Genomic DNA, 18,326 nt, shown 5'->3' on the forward strand with positions numbered 1-18,326 from the left:
TCATCTGCAGGAGTGGAACCTCCAGATTCCCACCCCAGAGTTAACTCAGGACCCCACCCGCAGCACACCAAGTCAGCTGTGCCTGGCCAGCAGCTACAGGACAACTCCAACCTTCTCCAAGCACAGCACGGTCTCTAAGTAAGGGTATGCTCCTCTGTATCCCCCGCCCCATCACAGTACCCACTGCGTCCCACCTTGAGATAGGACTTCTTCTGCCTGACCCTCCCACAGGCTGTAGACTAGAAGTTCCTTGAGAAGCCCTGGGGTCTTATTTCTGTGTCCCCAATCCTAGCACAGAGGCTGGCAGGAGGTAGTTCTCATGCAAGATGTGTTGGACTGAGATAAACTGATAGCGTGGTCCTGTGTTATCAAGCCTTACATATCTCTGATGAGAAAGCTGGGAATGGAGGACCCTCCTGTGGAAGGGAGTCAGGAGGGATGGCTACAGCCTCTGCTGTATGGCCCCAACCCAGTGGGACAGCCTACGGGGTGAACGGTGCTGCTTCCAAACACAAGGTCCACAGGCCCCTCATTTGATCCTTTCCTTAATCCACAAACTCTTTCTCCCTGACTAAAGAATGTGTTCCAAACCCCAGCCTATCTCACAAACAGGATTGGGGAAGAGAGCCTGGCTGATTCTACCCCCAGTAGTTGTGAAGGTTTACCAGGACCCTGATTAGCCTTAGCAGCAGAGTGCCTTGTGAGTATTTTCATGGCGACCTGAAACAAGGAGCTAGGATGATGTCCCCATGCCCAATGCAAATCACATCCAGACATCCAAGGAGGCCCAGTGTAATGCCATGTCCCATGATGACAGAGGAAGTCAGGAGTCACACTGAGCAACTGGATCTCCACCACTACACTCAGATTCTGCAGCTCATGTGGTCCCTGCCACCATCCCCCATAAAACAACCAGTGCTACCAAAGAGCCCTGTCCAGCTAGCTTCTTTGGTGGTTTCCATGGCAACAAGGGTAGCACTGGGGCTCCTGAGAATGGGAGTGAAGAGCTCCCCTTCTCCTCCCAAAAGGTCAGCATAGAAAAGGGCTGCTCTTACCTGCTAAGATGAAGATGCCCACGAGAATCAGGAAGACCAGCAGGTAGAGGCCCAGGACAGCATGCTTCAGGGCCGACAGGGAGCCCAGCTGGGTACAACAGCCACTTGCCCGCCGTCTGTGGCATGGGCCTGGACAGTAAAAGAATGAAGAGGAAAAGACACTTGAAAACTCCACAAGTCTCTTTTTCTCTCTGGGTCTCATCGCTCTCTGGTGCACACAGATGTTCATGTAGAATCTCTCACAGCCTTTCTGCACATCTGTAATGCAGCCACCTTGACGGGGAGCTTCTAGAACCATCACCAGATGTTCAGCTTCTAGCTCTCCTCCCATCTATGCTCATGAACAAACCAGACACGGATGTCCATAGCCCACGCACTCACACGAATCCCTCTGCTGAGGCAGTCCAAGTGGCAGAGAAATGGGCTTGAATATGTGCCTTGACCAAGTGTCATTGTCTCGTGTGATCCAGGAAGTAGAGCAAGTTTTCAGAGGAACTTGTAAACTCAAATCTCTGCAGTGGTCAGGAAGGGATAGGAATGAACAAGATGGGCCAGGTGCACAGTGGACAGGCATGCCCGCTCTGGAGGAGGCTGCCGCCTAGGAATGAGGCCATGTATGACCAGAGCCAGAAATTTTGAGACATGCTGGAAATGACGAGGATACATCTCCTTATTTTTAAGTGCTGGCAATTAATTAAAAACTAAAAACACAGTAGAGTATAAACAAAGCACACTTGGAAGCCAGATATGACCGCCAGTTTGTAACCTTGGGTTTAGATTTACCAGAAAACGTGGTAACCCCACCTTCACAATTACACGGAACTCACCCGCTTCCCCCAAGAATGGAACAGTGAAAGGTCACTGCTGTAGTGGACTTCAGGGACAGTGTAGTCCAATCCTGCTGATTTGCAAGTAATGTCAAGTGCAAATTAGCGGCAAGTCCTGTGTCAGGACCCAGCTGATCTCTCAGCTGAATTTGTCCTGTGAAGCAGCCATCTGAAATGGCCCAGGAGAGGCCAGGAAACTTACTAACCTCACTTGTTAAAGAGGAAAGGAAGGGGCACTCTACCACCCAAATCCTAGCATGGCTTGCAAGAATTGCTACAGGGCACTTTTTTCCCAAAATCTGTATGCCTCCTGCGATGCTTACTCCCTGCCCTCTGTGAGTGAGAGACCCCTCCGGAGAGCCCGTCCCCTACTTTGATGGTGTCACTTACTGGAGAGGGCCACACTGAGGAAGGTGTGGAGCAGAAGCTTGGCAAGAGAGGTTGTAACCATCGGCAGTTTTTAAATGTTTGAAAGATGGAGGAGTGTTTGCAGTTCTGTGGTAAGTTTCATCTGCAAGGAGGGGCTTCAAGGGCTGTGCTGTGCCTCTCGGCATCTGTGGCTACTTTCCTGGCCTCAAAAGTTTGGTCACTGTGAGGGGAGGGGTGGTGGCTATTGATGGTCTAGAAGGCAAACAGTCCTGGACCCTTAACACTATTGTTATGTGAGGGACATTTTCCCATTAATCTGCTCCATTTTATTCCAAATACTGCTTTCCCAACAACTAAGCAGAACTGTTACATAACACTTCCATTAAGCATTGGGTATGATGTGAAGCAAGTTGTAAAGAAATACAGATTCAATGACCAGTCTCATAATTCCTTAAATGTTAGCAAATTTAGAACAGTCAACTTGATTTTCCACGAAGTTCTGAGCAGAGCTCATCTCTCTACCTTGCCCTAAATGCTCTTTCCGAGGATTTTACATCCCTTTCTATACTAGAATATAATCAGTTTTACTCCTAAATACATAGGTTGTGGTAGCATCGCACCTTTTTCTCCCAGGAAGAGTCAATAGGTGTCTGATTGTAACTTAAGAGAGCAAAGTCTGTCTCCTTCAAGAGCAAGAACCACAGGCAGAGCATTGTGCAGTGCTGTACAAATATAAGTCCTTATTCCAATGGTAGTTTTAGCTCTCCTGCGCTGGGTCTCCCTTCCCTGAACATCAAGGCAGAAAAGGAAGAGGAAAATCACACAGCCATAAACACATACGGCTAACTTGCATTTTACTTTCATCATTTGCATACATATCCCTAGCTCAACACGGGAGTAGGTCAAATTGCACTGATATTGCTAGATTTTTCCCATAAACAGAGCAGCTCCTTTGCCCTCTATGTGAAGCTTCTATTTAATAGCAAGCATCCACACATGACAGGTCCCTTTGTCAACCAATATAAAGAATCTAGACTTTCTTCTGAGAGAGCTTAATTCTTTCAACAGGACTCAATTGCTTTGTACACTAAATAAAATCTAAATATTACATATAATGATTTTGGATAGAGATTTTTCACAAATGGTTGGACAAGCAGAACACAAAAGGTCTGGCAAGATGCTGGGAGCAAGGGAAAGAAAGAAATAAAGATGAAGATAAGTTATTAGGGAACCTAAACACAATGTAGACTTTCTTCTTCAAGTGATAGCAGCATGGTAGCCGAGTGGACTACTCACATTATTTAAGTTTGGTAAAAGATTAAAAACACTCCAAAATTATATCATCAACAAGGCCGGGGTCAGGGGAAAGTATGCCTAGGTTTTGTTTTTTGTGTTTTTAAAAAGGAAAATAAATGTGCTCCAAACCACCAGAAGACACAGGAACTTGAACGAGGCCAGTCCCCAAAGGCTGTGCATGCTCTAATTCCAACTGTACGGCATTCTGGACAAGGTGAAAGTGTGGAGCTGGTAAAAGATGAGTGGCTGCAGGAGTAGGGGCGGTGAGGGAGGAATAGTAGAGCACAGGGAACGTTTAGGACAGTGGGTGTCTTGGTTACTTTTTTCTCGTTGCTGAGACAAAATACCTGACGCCCAAAATTAAGGAAGGAAAGGTTTATTTTGCTTACAGTTTGTAGAGGTTTTAGTCCGTACTTGGCAGATTATAAGGCAGAGTGGCACATGGCAGAGAGCTACAGCTCAGGGTGGCAGACAACAGCAAAGCAACAACCACACACCAGGGCGGAATGGGGGAGGAATGGCCTCAAGCACTCTCTTCCTCTCCCTTACATATGCAAACTATCCACCCAGGGCGGGTGCAGCTCTCACACCCTTAATCAAACTCTAAAAGCCTGACCCATGGCCGCATGAGGCTTTGGGGGGACACACAGACACAAACCATAACAGTGGGACTGCTCTGTGTGACAATCACCATGGGTACATGTGATCTGGCTGATTTCTTAGATTCTCTGCCTATGTGGCATCTACAAATCAGAGGACCAAATTGCTGACCCAACATGGACCTCCCTCCTGCATCTTGCCTCACCTTCCCAGGAACGAGCAGCTGACTCAAGGCCTCATCCCTTTTGTCTAAACAGGTGTGTCCTGGCCCTAATCCTCTCAGGGCCAGGCACTAGACAATTAGAGATAATCCCCATAGGTCAGAGCCCACCTGAACTGTTCAAAGCAGCCAGCCCTAAAGCCCTCACTCTGCCCTGCCCCGCCTTTCCCAAGGACACCCCAGTAATGCTTCTGACCTCCTCTTCCCTTCCTCCTACAACCTGGCTTTTCCTCCACGTCCCACTTGGCCCCACTTGGCATGGCCTGTCCCTTCTCTCAAGAAAAGTGAGGAACATGTCCTTCTTTCAATAGCATTGGCCTCTCTGCATTGACCTTCATTAATAGCTCTCTATATTATATCCATGTAAGATTTTAAAACAATATGTTATCGCAATCTGTCAAGACCCACAGAATGACCAGCATTTCACATCACTCCAGGGTTGGTCTGTGTGTCAGACAGAACACGGCAGAGCAGCTGATGTGTCACTTCTGAGACAAGACAAAAGACACTGCAGCTTCCTTCCTGCTCACTCCCTCTCTATCTTGGACCATTCATTTGGGGAGCATCCAGCTTCCATGTCACAATCACCTCAAGGAGAACCCATGTGGTGAGAATCTGAGGCCTGCAGCCAACAGCCACATGAGTGAGCCTGGAAGCAGATCCCCACTCCAGTCCAGCCTTCATGTGGCAGTCCCTTGGTGGACAGACTGACTCAGCCTCACGGGAGACCCTGAGCCAGAAATACACAGCTAAGCCACTGCTGGATTCCTCTCAGCTTATAGGAAATATAAGCATATTGGTGAGCAAAAATGTTACCTGAAAAAAATCGACATCTTGGCTTTCCTTGTATAACCATAACGTCCTCAGAAAGTGTACGAGGCATGCATTTATGTTTGTTTTCCTCTGCTAAGTTTTGGGGCAACTTGTTATGTGGCAGTGGGTAGCTAATACACCTATAACAGATATGGGGAAATGGAAAGACAGTGAGCGGTGTGAGCAAGAGGCTCATCTGCATCCCTCACATCCAGTTCCCCAGTTCTCAGGGCCTGGCACACATGGACCCGCAGCCGCTACCTGTCAAGTGAGAGATTAGGAAGGAGCAGCTGCCCTCAGAAGTTACCACACGAGAGGAAGAAGTCCCACGACTGTGGGTGGAGAAGAATGAAGCTGAGACAAGGCACTGTGGGCCGTTGTGTTGATTCCACCTGCAGAGTCTGTGTGGAGGAGGCCACAACCCAGCAAGCGTGAAGGACAAGCCTTTCTAGAGGAGGTGACACCCATTCTCTCCTCAGCTTTGTCCTCCCATGGGCAGTTATTATACATTTGAGGATTCTACCCCTGAGCCTCCAATGCTGTCTGTAAGTTATTAGAAATTTGAAGGCTGTGGCTTTAAGAAGAAAATGTTCTTCCTCCATGGGAGAACAGGAACTGAAGGAAGTTCCTGATGAAGCTGTTAGTTATTAAATGGTGTTGTTTGCAGACTCGGGCACACTTGAGACCAGACTGATGAGGAATATGGTGAGTGACCACCCCAATAAAAACAACTAACAAACACCCTTCCAAGCTCCCGGAGGATCGTGGGAAAGGTTCCTGCATCTTGCTTTCGAGCTGAGGTGACCTCTTGTAAGATCAAAAAATCAAAGGGAGTTGCTCATAAGGTCCAGAGAGGACACGGCCAGTGGCTCAGAGCCAGCAAACAGACACTAAAATATCAGTGCTCGGTGACTTGAAGAAAGAGAGGAGAGAATCAATCTAGGAGACGCTGTTTACCTCCACGCAGAGCATGTGGCTTCCTGATGGCCCCAAAAGGGGGCAGATGTCCCCACCCTTTGGGCCTCTTTGCCTGACAGAGCCTGCAGGACTGGCCACAGTAGGCTATTCATTTCTTGACATCATTCCACTGTTTTTTTAAGCTTTATTTTAAGGAGAATAAAAAAAATCAACAAAATAACAACAATACAGACAAAAACAAAACAAAGCAGAAACAATAAAAATGATTCAAGGTTTCAAAACAAAATGATAAGAATTAAGAGTGATAGATACCTGGGATAATTGTACTGCTAATGTCTAATGGTTTATCGAAAGGAACAGTTAATTCTTAAATTTTTTTTGACTAATTTTGCATGCTTGTATCTGGTACTCTGAACAACTAATTTGATGTCCACTGGTGTGTTTTAAAGTTACATTTAAGAAAGAAACTACATCATCACAAGTGGAAAATTAACATTTTTTCATTATATAGTAAAACAAATACCTAACCATTAAAATAACAATTCACAGCAGCACATGGGTCCAAGTCTGTTGGGTACCAGCGTGCTACACACGGTCACATTCTGGGGAACACTGACATTAGAGTTTCCCACACCTAGCACCATCCTCACTATGGACAGCTGTCTATTTGCATTTCGGTCTGCAACATCTTTGAGGCAAGGTGTGTCTCCCCATCGCCCCCACATGGTTCCCCATGAGCAGCAGAGCTTCAACAGGTTCACTGCAAGATCAAACCCATGTGCACATTTACTTTTGCTACAAAGACCATTGCTTACATGGCTTTGTACAAACTGATACACTGGCAAATTGTAATCGACAAATTCTAGTTGGCTAGGGAAACAATTTGGAGCAAAATTTTGTTTTGAAAAAGATAATAAAAACTTGGCTTTCCTTGCCTATCAGGACTCTTGATTGCTACTTAGTGCCTACATAGGTAAACTGCGTGATGCATTCCTTGGAACTGAATGGACAGACACCTTACTCCTGGCTCAATGCGACATCATACGTGGAGCTTCCTAGATGCCTGAGCCCCACCCCTGGACAGTCATTCTGACTCGATGATGAAATGACAGATCCAGGGCACAGAGGTCCATAGGGCTGGAGTAAGGCATCTGTCATATCCACAGAGGATGTGAAGACACATTCTTGGAAAGCAAGTGAAAAGCCTATTATTAAGAGCTCAATTTATTGGGGAAAAAAAACTTTTGATTTCTTTTTTTAACAGGACACACTCAAAATGAGGTTGTTTGAAACTCTTTTATTATTCCCAGAGATTAGACCTCTACTGGTTCTTAATAATGGGACAAAAATTTGCGCAGAGAGCTTTGGCTGAAACACTGTATGCTGAGGGTGGGGGTGGGAAGTGTGTGTGATTGGCGGCATTAAAGAAATTGAAAGGAAAGTTTATACAAAAAACTGTGGAGCCCTAGAGGGATGAGCTGTGGTTCTCCAGTGACACAGGGATCTGGGGTCCTGGTCTCCTTACACTAAACAGCTCGCCATCCCTAATCCTCCAGGGAAAAGGCACAGCTTTGAGCTCTGGAGATGAATTCAAAGTTGCAAACTGACCAGGAGACCAAGAAAAGTATTCTGAGCCATCTCTCCAACAATGCAACTTTTTCCTCTGCAAATATGACCTCCAATTTCTTGAAAAACAATATTTTAATTTCTCAATAATAAATTTAGAGCACTGTGGGAGTCATCCGTTTGGATTTATTCTCCTCCCATTTGCCAGAATATTCATCAATTAGATCTGATAAAAATAGATATTTACTTCCAAAAAAAAAAAAGCTGGGGATATAGCTCAGTGGCACAGTGCCTGCCTGGCAAGTGCAAGGTCCTGAGTTCAATTCCCAGTACCAAAACAAAATAAAGAAAATTGAGCAAACTAGGTCTAAACCACATAAAACACAAGACACAATGATTCTATAAACATTACTTAAGTTTTAACAGCAACAAATACATTTTCTTTTTGTTCTCTTTGGTTCCACAGCTCATAAACAGCAAGGGGAGACAGAGTTTTATTGCTGGGAGGGGCCTCAGCGCAGCTCTTCCAAGGATCTGCATTAAACCCACCCAAGACTGACTTCATTAGGATAAGCCTCATCCTTCCCGGGCGGGTTACTCATCACGCACATTGTTTTCATTGTACAATCTGCAGGCCAAGAGGCAGCCCCGAATAACCTCTGTCTTTGAAGCTGTCACGATTTTGGGGCTTTAATGGGGATCTCTGCTCACCTATCCTCCAAAAAGGGGAGAAGAAAGGCATGAGGCAGGGACACTGCCAACCAGAACCGCCCCCAGGAGCACAAGCAGGGCCGTGGGACGTTTCACCTGCATCTGGAAGGGTCCTGAACAGCTGTTTTGTGGTGATGTATGTGCTGGATCTTCATCCTGCACCCTGGCAGAACAGCTGGCCAAGCTTTTAGAACCTCTGGGCGCGGGGCTCTGTGTGCTAATGAGATGGCTGGTGGTTGAGGGCACCAAGGAGTCTTCTGCATTTCTAGGGGTCCTAGCCTTTCTACCCATTGCTAGGAAGGGAGAGTAGGTAGAAGGAGGGGCAGTCCGAGCTAATTCCATTTAGATTGCATGAGGACCTAGGACAGTTTCTCCTAGTAATTCTGGAGATAGCTTATCATTTTGGCACTTCCTTATAAAGTACCTTTCCCAATCGTTATTTCCCAAGTTACTCTACTAAAAATTCTTGCAAACAGTCTAGGGACTGTGCTGCATTCTGCAAGGAGCAAGTGCGAGGAGGATAAGGGCTGAGGCTGAGGGGTGGGGAGAGAAGCCAGGTGGGAGGGGACAGAAGGGCAGGCAAGGCGAATCTTCTAGTCACTGATAGCTGAGTGGAAGGAAGAGGGCCGAGGAGCCCCCCAGGAAGGACAAGGTCATGGGGCTGGCGGAAGAGGCCACTATTCACGCCGCAAACGGACGGTGCACAGATTGGAGGAAATGTGGTGTCAATGCAGGAGAGACTCAAACAACAGCAAGCTCAGGATTCTGCCCAAATTCTGCCAAAACACCCTCCTGCAGAGCAGCCCTAGACCCTGACAAAAAGATCCCCAGTTCCCCTCCTGGCTGCTTGTGAAAGACAGAAAGTCACCTGAAGGTGTCTGCAAAGGGGAGCCCAGGCTCAGCCACTCTCACCACGACCTCACTACTCTTTCTAGGACACTGGTGCCCCTACCACCCTGTCACCTCCTCTGCCGGGGCTTGATGAACCGCTTTCTCCTTTAGGCAGGAATGGGTAAGTGTAATTCTCCTGTCCTTAATTCCACTCCCACTAACAGTGGAGTTGGACGGGTCTTGCGGGTGTATCTGGTTTTGAAGACAGGAAAGCTGAGATCCCGGCCCAGGCCACCGCTGTGGGACCGAGCAAGATGTGTGCCTGACACCTGCGTCTCTGTCACCTCTGCACAAAAAGCTTCCAACTTTTTGGAGCTTGGCAGATCTGCACAAAGACAATGGACCTCTGTCATCTGGTGGGGCCCGGACCCAACAGTTATCTCATATAGATTTTTGTTGGAAAATTCTGGCCAGTGATGGTACGGCAGATGAGGTGAACAGAATCACAGCCATAAATCACTTCACACAGAGATTTGTAGAGGGACCGCTCCAAGACAGTAAAGTATGTGCTTGATTCATCTGTTCCTGGCATACAGCAAGTGCTCAATTAATGTCTGTTGACCATTGTCTTGGTAGGAAATAAGACTAATAAACTGAACAACTTTAATGGACACCAGATTTCCAGTTTCTATGTTTGATGCCTTCACATATAGGTCCCTGCAGACCTCGGAGGGCCAATATTTGGAAATAGCAAATGGCTCACTTACGAGCAGACCTTTCACGTGCAAACTTACCAGGTCAGACCCCAATCTCCACTGCTTCTTTACTGGGCTTCACCCTCAAGGCTACTATCTACCCAGCACAGGTCCCGCATAACCAGGGCCTTAGGTCCCGAAGTCTGCTGAAATTATTCACACGGCCCAGTCCTGAGCCAGGTGATTCAACCTCATCTGTTCCTCCTATGGAAACCACAGCAGAGGCTCCTGATGGTTGTTCTCTGACCGCTCTGCCTCCTCTACCTCCTGGCCTGCCGGGTGCACTCCCATGTGGCCCCCAGCGTGTGAGCTCTGGCTGATGTTCCTCATCAACCGGGCTCAGCGTGTCATTTTAAAAACAGCTCTGCAGCCTCCCACAAGGTGACACACAGAGTATCGCCTGCCACCTCGCAAGCACCGACTCAAGCTGAGCACCAGACACAGCGATGACAGACATGGGCATTGTTCTCCCCTTCTTGCAGATGACAAGGCTGAGCTTGGAGGTCGGTGACTCGCCCAAAGCACATGGCAGAGCTGGGGTGTTCAACTGTGTAGAAAGGAGGAAAGCAGAGGGCTGACTGAGCAGCAGAAGAGCAGGGAAGAGGGCCTAGCAAAGATGAGTCAGTCACTCCTTCAGCACCCACTGCTCCAGCAGGGTACAGCGGTGCAGCGAGCTGACTCCTGGAATCCATCTCTGCTGCCCACTTACTTTAGCCATACAAAGGGCAGCTCTCTGTCCTTCAGGGAACCAGTTCCAGGACCCAGCCAGTCCTAAGATCAAAGATTCCTGGATGAGGGATGCTGTTATAGGCACCTCCAAGGGAAAGCCTGGGGCTGTCTACTTAATCTGTCTTGGTTATCCTAACTGACTGCCTCCAAGGCACAAGAGATTGGAAGATTCTCCTTCTTGACCACTCAACTTGCTTTTGTATCCTGGGTTTGTTCTGTTTTTGGGTTTCCTTTGGGAATATCTACCCCTTCCCCCACCAAAGTTTATTATGTCCTAGAATTCGGGGCCTATAAACAAGACTTTAGAACTTCAAAAATGTACCTAGAAATAGAGTAGCAAGAACAACTCTTTTTATATTCCTGGTTAAAAGCATACCTCCTTAGCCGGACGTGGTGGCGCACGCCTGTAATCCCAGCACTTGGGAGGCTGAGGCAGGAGGATCGTTGTGAGTTCAAGGCCAGCTTGGGCTACAAAGTGAGCTCAAGGCCAGCCTGAACTGCATAGCGAGACCCTGTCTCAAGAAAGAAAAAAGAAAAAACAAAAAGCATACCTCTTTCACGAGGAAGGCCAGTCACATGAGGGCATACCTCAAAAGCCAAGGGCACACCCTAAAAATTAAGGCCACCAGAGACTGCTGTAGGCATCCACAAGGTTGCCAGACTCTTCCCCACCCACCTCCTCACAAGGTGATGACCCCTTGCCTTTAGCCTGTCAGCTGCCTTCAGGGACCCCTAACATAACAAACCTACACGCTGAAGACTGCTTCCCTTGGGACCCTAGAGATTCCAAAAAAAAAAACAAGAGTGAGGAACCAAAATCCCTGGAGGCCAAGGAACAAAGTCAGCTCGCTTTTACCTATTGACAAATTACAACTAATACTCTGCCAAGCAGTACGCATCCTCCCGCAGTCCCGGGGTGGGTGTGAGTGACATCATTCTTATTTAGAAGATGAGGCCTCCTAGCACGGGGGCCAGCGCCCTGGGGAAGCAGCTGGCTCACTCTGACGCAGTGATCTCACAGGGCCAGTACCTGCAAAGGTGTGGCCAAGGTCGAGATGCCCCCAGCGGACAGAGCAGTGTCTTCACGCCAGTGCAACTCTTAGCCACAAAACTCAGGGCTGGGGAGTAGTAACTGGAACCCAGAAGTAGACCCAAGGGGACCCCCAGCCCAAGGTGACCGCGTGGGTGGGAGCGGGGGGACGGCCCCCTGCCTTTCCTCCTTCCAGCCCCTGCCAGGGCTCCCTGCAGCCAAACCCAGAGAAGAAGAGGGCAGGGCATGGGATAGCACTGAGCCCGAGCTCACGTGCCCAAGGTCCAGGCAGGGCGAGGCCCATGGATTCCAGCCCAGGCCTGTAAACTGCAGTGTCTGGCCCCTGTCATTCACCAAGCTGCTCCCACCCAGCGCGAGAGACCAGGAGGCCACCTGGCTGCCAGCTCCTCCAGGGCCACATCCTTCTCTGCCAGCGCTTGGCTCGCTGCTCTGGTCTGGCAGGGCGCATCTCTGACAGGGCTGTAGCCCGAATGAGTCAATCCCCCTGCTCTTCCCCTGGCCCAGGGTCCGCTTCTCCGCCCTGTAGAGAATGGTGACCCTGTGGGTGCGTTCCCAGGCCCTCCTGGAAGCCCACTCCAGCTTTGGGCAGCTGCAGGGACACGAAGCAGGGACATTTGATGGATGGGACGGTGGATGTGGGGGCTCCCTCAGGAGAGTAATTTAATTTTACGGGGAAGGAGCGGGAAGCCCCTGGGCCCAGCACGCAGCCAGGCTGCAGACATCCCAGAGCATGTGTAACTCATTACGTCCGCCAGCTTCCCATCTGCAACCACGGATGACGCCACGGGCGTGGCGGAGGGGCCGAGCCCACGGAGCCAGCAGGACTGTAATATTTTTCTGACACTAACACCTCTCTCGGGCCCTTGGAAAGTGCGGCCAGGAACTGGGCCGAGCCAGGCACCACCCACTCGAAGGCCTTGGCCTCTACCTCCTGGCGCCACACTGGAGAGGTCCCCAGCTGCACGGGGAGCACAGAGGGGGCAGGAGCACCGCAGGGAGAGGGGACCCTGGTGGGGGTGGGTTTGGAGGGAGAGTGAGGGGCGCCATCAGAGCCAGTGTGGCTGTGGTCCTTCCAGGTCACCGCTGGGATCGGCCCTTGAGGTACCAGGTAAGGGGACAGCCCTGCCTTCCAACCCTCCCCATCAGCAGGGGGCTCCCAGGAGGATGCTGGGAAGAAAGAGACGCAGGGAAGAAAGCAGGGTCCCCAGGGGAGTCCCCCAAGGGTGTGGTGGAAGGGGTGTCAGGGAGAGACACCTCAGGGGTGGACAAAGTCACCCATCCTCTCTCTTATTCTGCCCCTGTCCTGGCAGCTACAGGAACTTCTTTCACTCTTCGGAGTTTCCGCCCAAGTGGCAACGCAGGCCTTCTCAGCCCTTGCGCCCTCCCCAGAGGTGCAGCCTTGGTCCCTGGTGCTGCCTGTGACCCCACATCCTCATCGCTGATCCTCTGGTAGGGGCGGCTGTGAGCGGGTGGGAGGCAGCGCCAACCCGGGTACTCCGGCTTGCTGGCTGGGGAAATTCTAGCCCAGGGCTCCACTGTGGAAGCCACACCCAGAGCTTAGCTTTGCCAGGCAGAAGACAGAGTCCATATTTTAATTTCCACCTGGTTTCTAGTCCATTTCTCCACTGGTTCCAAATCCAGAGGGAGGGGAGTTATTCCTTCAGACCATCAGCTCAGTACCTTCAAATTCCTTCCCCGGGAAAGAACTCAGAATTAAAGATAAGGATCCCTAGTGCGAGGAGCTGAAAGAATAAATAAGACCCAAAATGTACAACAGATTTTGTAAAATGAGAAGAAACTTCAAAAGGAAAGAGAATCTGGGATGTGGGGGATGGAAGAAAAAAGGGAAAAGCAAAAAAATCTATCTGTCTATCTACATGATAGTTAAAATAGTTATACCACTACTTTCTCTTAGTTTGTTAAAACGAAAGGTTTGTGCTAATATTATTTGGACAATTAAATGCTGATGTCTTGTACTCTGAGTAACTAATTTAAAGATAACAATACGCAATGTGTCAGCCATTGTTACCCTCCTATTATCTTCTTTTGAAATTTTGGGTTTTTTTCTCTCTTTAAAATAAAAAATAAAATAAAAGTAAGGAGACCCCAAGGCAGTCGAATACTAAAGTCACCACGGTTTCCCGGCATCTGCCGGGTACATGGCCCCAGCAGAGCCCAGAGAAAAGCCCATCGCCCTCCCTGGCCTCAAGGATCCTGCCATCCAGTGAGGCAGGGACCAGCCCAGCCCAGCCCAGCCCAGCAGTGACACACACAGCACGTGAGACGTCAGGGCTCTAAGGCAGTGATCCGCAGGGTCAGGACTGGCCCGCCATCCTCCAGAGCCTGGGGAGCATGGGTAGAGAAGGTAGGGTGAGGCAGAAGGGGCACCCCAGAAGGGCACAAAGGCTCAGACCACAAAGGCTCAGGCAGACCCCATGGTTTCATTTTAGGGGTGCCAGGGAGGGACAAGGGGCCCAGACAGACCCTGGAAACCCAGTTGGTCAGAAAGGTAAACCAGGATGTGATCCATCTACCAAGACGTGTTAACACCCTGCCATCACCAAGGTCACACCTGAGTAGCTGGGCTGCCCTTGGGGAATTCTCATCCCCATACCAGACCCCAGGGCCAGCCTTCAAGGAGGGAAGTGTGTCGCTCCCCTGCTCCCACCCAGCCTACATCTAAGCAGGATCCTCAGAGGAAGATGGCACCCCTCCCGGACCTGACACTTCACTGTGAGGCACACGGGGTGGGCTTGGCCAGCCTCGCTCCTCTCCCTCCTCTCCCTCCTCTCCCTCCTCTCCCTCCTCTCCCTCCTCTCCCTCCTCTCCCTCCTCTTCTCCCCACCTGGCCCAACCTTCCTCCACTCTCTGTTTTACTTCTAGAGATGAAGATCAAAGGAACAGCGAAGCCCTTTGGCGAGCGATCAAGCCTAGCTTGAATTTCTCCCAGTCAAGCTCCCCATTTATCTCTTAGAAAGGAAAGAAAGGAGGAAGTCAAGCCAGAAGCCCAGGAGTTTCCAGAAGCTGGTTTCATCTCCACGGTGCTCTGTCTGCTTTCTGATTCCCCTCCTGGCACCTGGCAGAATGTGGAAGACCTAGGAAATTTGGAGATCGGGTTTGGAAGGTGTTTACTTTGCAGCCTGGGGATTTTAAGGACCACTCTGTCGGCTGCCCACCCATTCACTCATGAGTTTGCTCATGCATTCGTTCCTTAGCTCCTCACTCAGCCGTTAGGTTGTTCATGCAAGTCCTAGTGAGCACCTTCTCTGCGCTAGGCTTGGGAGGGAGGCAGCTATGAGCAACACAGAGAGGACCCCTTGTCCAGCCTCTGCTCTTGTCACGGCGGGCAGGGGAGCGAGTTCAGAATGCAACAGCCAGGTCTGTTTCTATGCACAGATTGTGAACTACATGGGACCTCAGTAATACCTTTTGCATCCCATTTGACAGATTAGGTCACTGAGGCCCCGAGAGGGGACCCCAGCCTCTGCTGTCTGCACTGTACTTTCCCACTCCTGGGCCCCCCCCGGCACTCTGAGCTGGCCACAGTGATGCCCCCAGTCACCCCGCTGTGCTGACCCCGGTTCTTTCTGACCAAACCAGACCCCTTTCCTGATGTGCCATGGGGAGATAGCCAGATCAAGGACATGGACAGGTGTCGCTTTGTGACTGTGCCTAGCCAGCCAGCCCTGCAGGCTTTCCCTGATAAGCTGGCAGGGGTTTTCTCCCCGCTTCTCATATAAAATCCTTTCAGGCTCTAAGGCCTTTTCCAGAAAACCATCTCCTTACTGGACCTCGACACCCACACGCATTTCCGCCTGGTTCCTGTTTGGGCAGTCGTCCCCAGGCAGCCCCTGCGCCTTGGAGGGCCGGGACTGGGCTGATCGTCCTTTGGAGCAGCATGACACCTCTCACACAGTGGGACACACTGTCTCCTGTCGCTGCTGGGCTGCTACTGCCTGCCTCTCAAGCCACTCCACTCCCCCTCCTGCATCAGCATTTATCCAGCGCCTGCTCAGTGTCAGCAGCGAGCATTTATTAAGTGCCTGCCCGGCACTGAGCTCTCTGCTGGAGCACGGGGACCAGCCACTGGCAAAGTGCTCCAGGCCTCTTGCAGCAAGAGGCACCGGCTCGCTCACCAGAGCTTTAGCAAACACTCAGCCCTCAAGTGGTGCCTCTGGGTCCCCTTCCCATTGCATGATGGGACAGGCACACCCTGTCTTCATGAGTGCTTCAGGAGATGGGCTGGAGGCTCCTGCTTTTCCCAAGAGGGTCTGGGCCGAGTCGCTGGACGCCCTCATCTGGCCCCAGCCTCTTTCTCGAAGGCAAAGCCGTGGCCAAGCTGCAAGGAGACTCACTCCTGGGGCCTCTCCATGACTGACCCATCGTGGGCTCCCCACGCTGCTCTCAGCCTCAACTTAGCCACCTGTAGATGTGAACTTAGCTGGCCGACTGCACAGCTCTGTTGAGGTGAGTGAGAGAAACACACCCGAAAGACCTTTCAAGGCCTGAAGGTCCACACAGACAGCGCTGGACAGAGAGGTCACGAGCGCCCTGGGGCAATGCCACGGCGGATCTTGTACTGAGATGGAGCTAGAGGCACTCACCATCCTCACACAGGTTCAGCTTGGACAGGCTCCGGCCGTCAAAGGGCTCCTCGAAGACAGAGCCGGTGTCCCGGTCGCTCACGGTGTGCAGGTACATGGCTTTGTTCTCCATCAGGTCCTGCGACAGCACAGATGGGGTACGGAGAGTTGAGCACAGGTGGACACAGTAAGCAATGCACCAAACAAGGTGCCCGATGCCAGGTCAGCTCGAGCCTGAGCGCTGGACCTCTCCTCATCAAAGCAGCCAGATGCCACCCTCCAGGACCTCGGGACCCCAGCCCGCACCCTGCAGGGCTCAGTGCCCTGGGCCTTTCTGACTGTGAGTTCCGTCCCCTCCTTTCAGTGGCTCTCAGACTGGGCTGGGGGACAGTGTGGCAGTGCTGGGCAGGGCCTGGGAACCAATCTTGCTACGCTTAGGGGATTCTCGGTGCCCAGGGAACTGTCAGAGAGATGTAGGCTTTCCTTGTGCTGGAACGAGGGAAACTAAACACACGGGCACATCGAGGCGACACAAGGTTTGGGGCCAGCAGAGATGAGAGGGACCAAGCAAGGACTCAGATTCCAGGGTCCTGAGAAGCAGGCAGCCTCAGGTGGAGCCACCTGAAGCCAGGGAGGGCTCCTGTCTGGATGTCCCCAAGCCCGGCCCACGGGGGTTTTGGGTCCACCCCACAGCGGTCCAGGGACACAGCCCCTGCCTTGGGAAACCCTGTGCTCCTGGAGGGGAGCCACGTGTGTCCAGCAGCGTGTGCGTCTGGTAAGGTGCGCCGTGTGACAGGAAGGCCTTCCTGTCGGGGACCCCGAGTGAGCCAGGCACTGAGGAAGGGATGGTGGGTATGGTATATTTCACTTTGCTTCCAGATTTTCTGAGTTGACATTCCTTGTATAATGAGAAAAATCCTTTTTTAAAAATAAAGACATTACAAAGTATTTATTTACATACTTGTAAAATACTCTTATTCTTACCCTGCATATATGCTCAGGGAATTGAATCCAGGGCCTTCACACTGAGGCGCATCCCCAGCCCTTCAACGCTTTTTATTTTTTTTTTTTTGTTTTTTTCTCCGGTACCGGGAACCGAACTCACGACCTTGCACTTGCCAGGCAGGCGCTTTGCCGCTGAGCTAAATCCCCAGCCCCTTCTTCAAGGCTTTTTAAAAAATTTTATTTTGAGACAGGGTCTCACTAAGTCACTGAGCTGCTCAGGCTGGGGCGGAACGTCTAACCTTCTTGCCTCAGCCTCCCAGAGTGCTGGGATTACAGCTGTGCGCTTGCACACCTAGGTCTATTTATTAAAAAATGAATTCTTTAAAAGATGAACCATCCTAGGAGTTTGGGTCCCAGGCCCAGCACAACCTGAGGAGTGTGCAGAGGTCTGTGCCCTCGGAGGTCACCCAACAGTGCCTGGCAGGTTTTGGGGTTGTGGCCTGTGGGTCCAGGGATCAGTCTGCTCCTCTTCGCAGGTGGGGTGGGATGATGGGTGGGGTGACACGGGAAAGCCCTGCTTTCATGACCTGAGCTTGGTCTGCAGAAACCTCTGGGGCTGGGATAAGTGAAGCCCAGGGGTAAAGCAGGTGTGCAGGCTTCTTCTCTTGTCCTTTCAAGTACTGCGCCCCTATACCGCAGCACAGAGATTCACCCGCGCACACGTGTCACTGGCACTCCCATGCGGGGTGCCCAGTCTCCTGGGCCTTCCTGCAGCTGGAGGAGGCCAGGAGAAAGCGTGACTCACTGCTCTGGCAGGATCTCTCCTCTTGGCCAGGTTGCGCCCACCCAGCTTGATGTCTTCGGTGCCTCCTGCTACGATGTCTTTGGTCCACAGCCTCCGCCCAGTGAGGGCCTCTAGGCGGAGCCGCGGGCTGCTCCATCACTGCACAGTGAGACGGACCCTCCCTGGTCTCACAGGCTGTGCACAGCGCCCCTCCCTTGGCCTGGCTCCGGGGCCAGTGTCTCCTCTGCCGGCGATAACCCTCGCTCTGCCAAA

The 18,326-nt window shown here is 51.0% G+C and overlaps 1 protein-coding gene across 1 annotated transcript in view; it reads right to left on the reverse strand.

Annotated features, from left to right (window-relative positions):
• Scara5 (scavenger receptor class A, member 5) overlaps positions 1-18,326 on the reverse strand; it is a 100,124-nt gene that overhangs the window by 79,501 nt on the left and 2,297 nt on the right. Inside the window, exons 2-3 of the mRNA XM_005373759.2 lie at positions 16,346-16,463; positions 1,056-1,184 (exon numbers count right to left, since the gene is read on the reverse strand). Coding sequence (XP_005373816.1) covers positions 1,056-1,184; positions 16,346-16,463 — 247 coding nt within the window. The remainder of the gene's footprint in view (positions 1-1,055; positions 1,185-16,345; positions 16,464-18,326) is intronic.

Source organism: Chinchilla lanigera, unplaced genomic scaffold (genome assembly GCF_000276665.1).
Source record: "Chinchilla lanigera isolate Chin_1 unplaced genomic scaffold, ChiLan1.0 scaffold00002, whole genome shotgun sequence".
In the NCBI taxonomy this organism is placed as follows: Eukaryota; Metazoa; Chordata; class Mammalia; order Rodentia; family Chinchillidae; genus Chinchilla; species Chinchilla lanigera.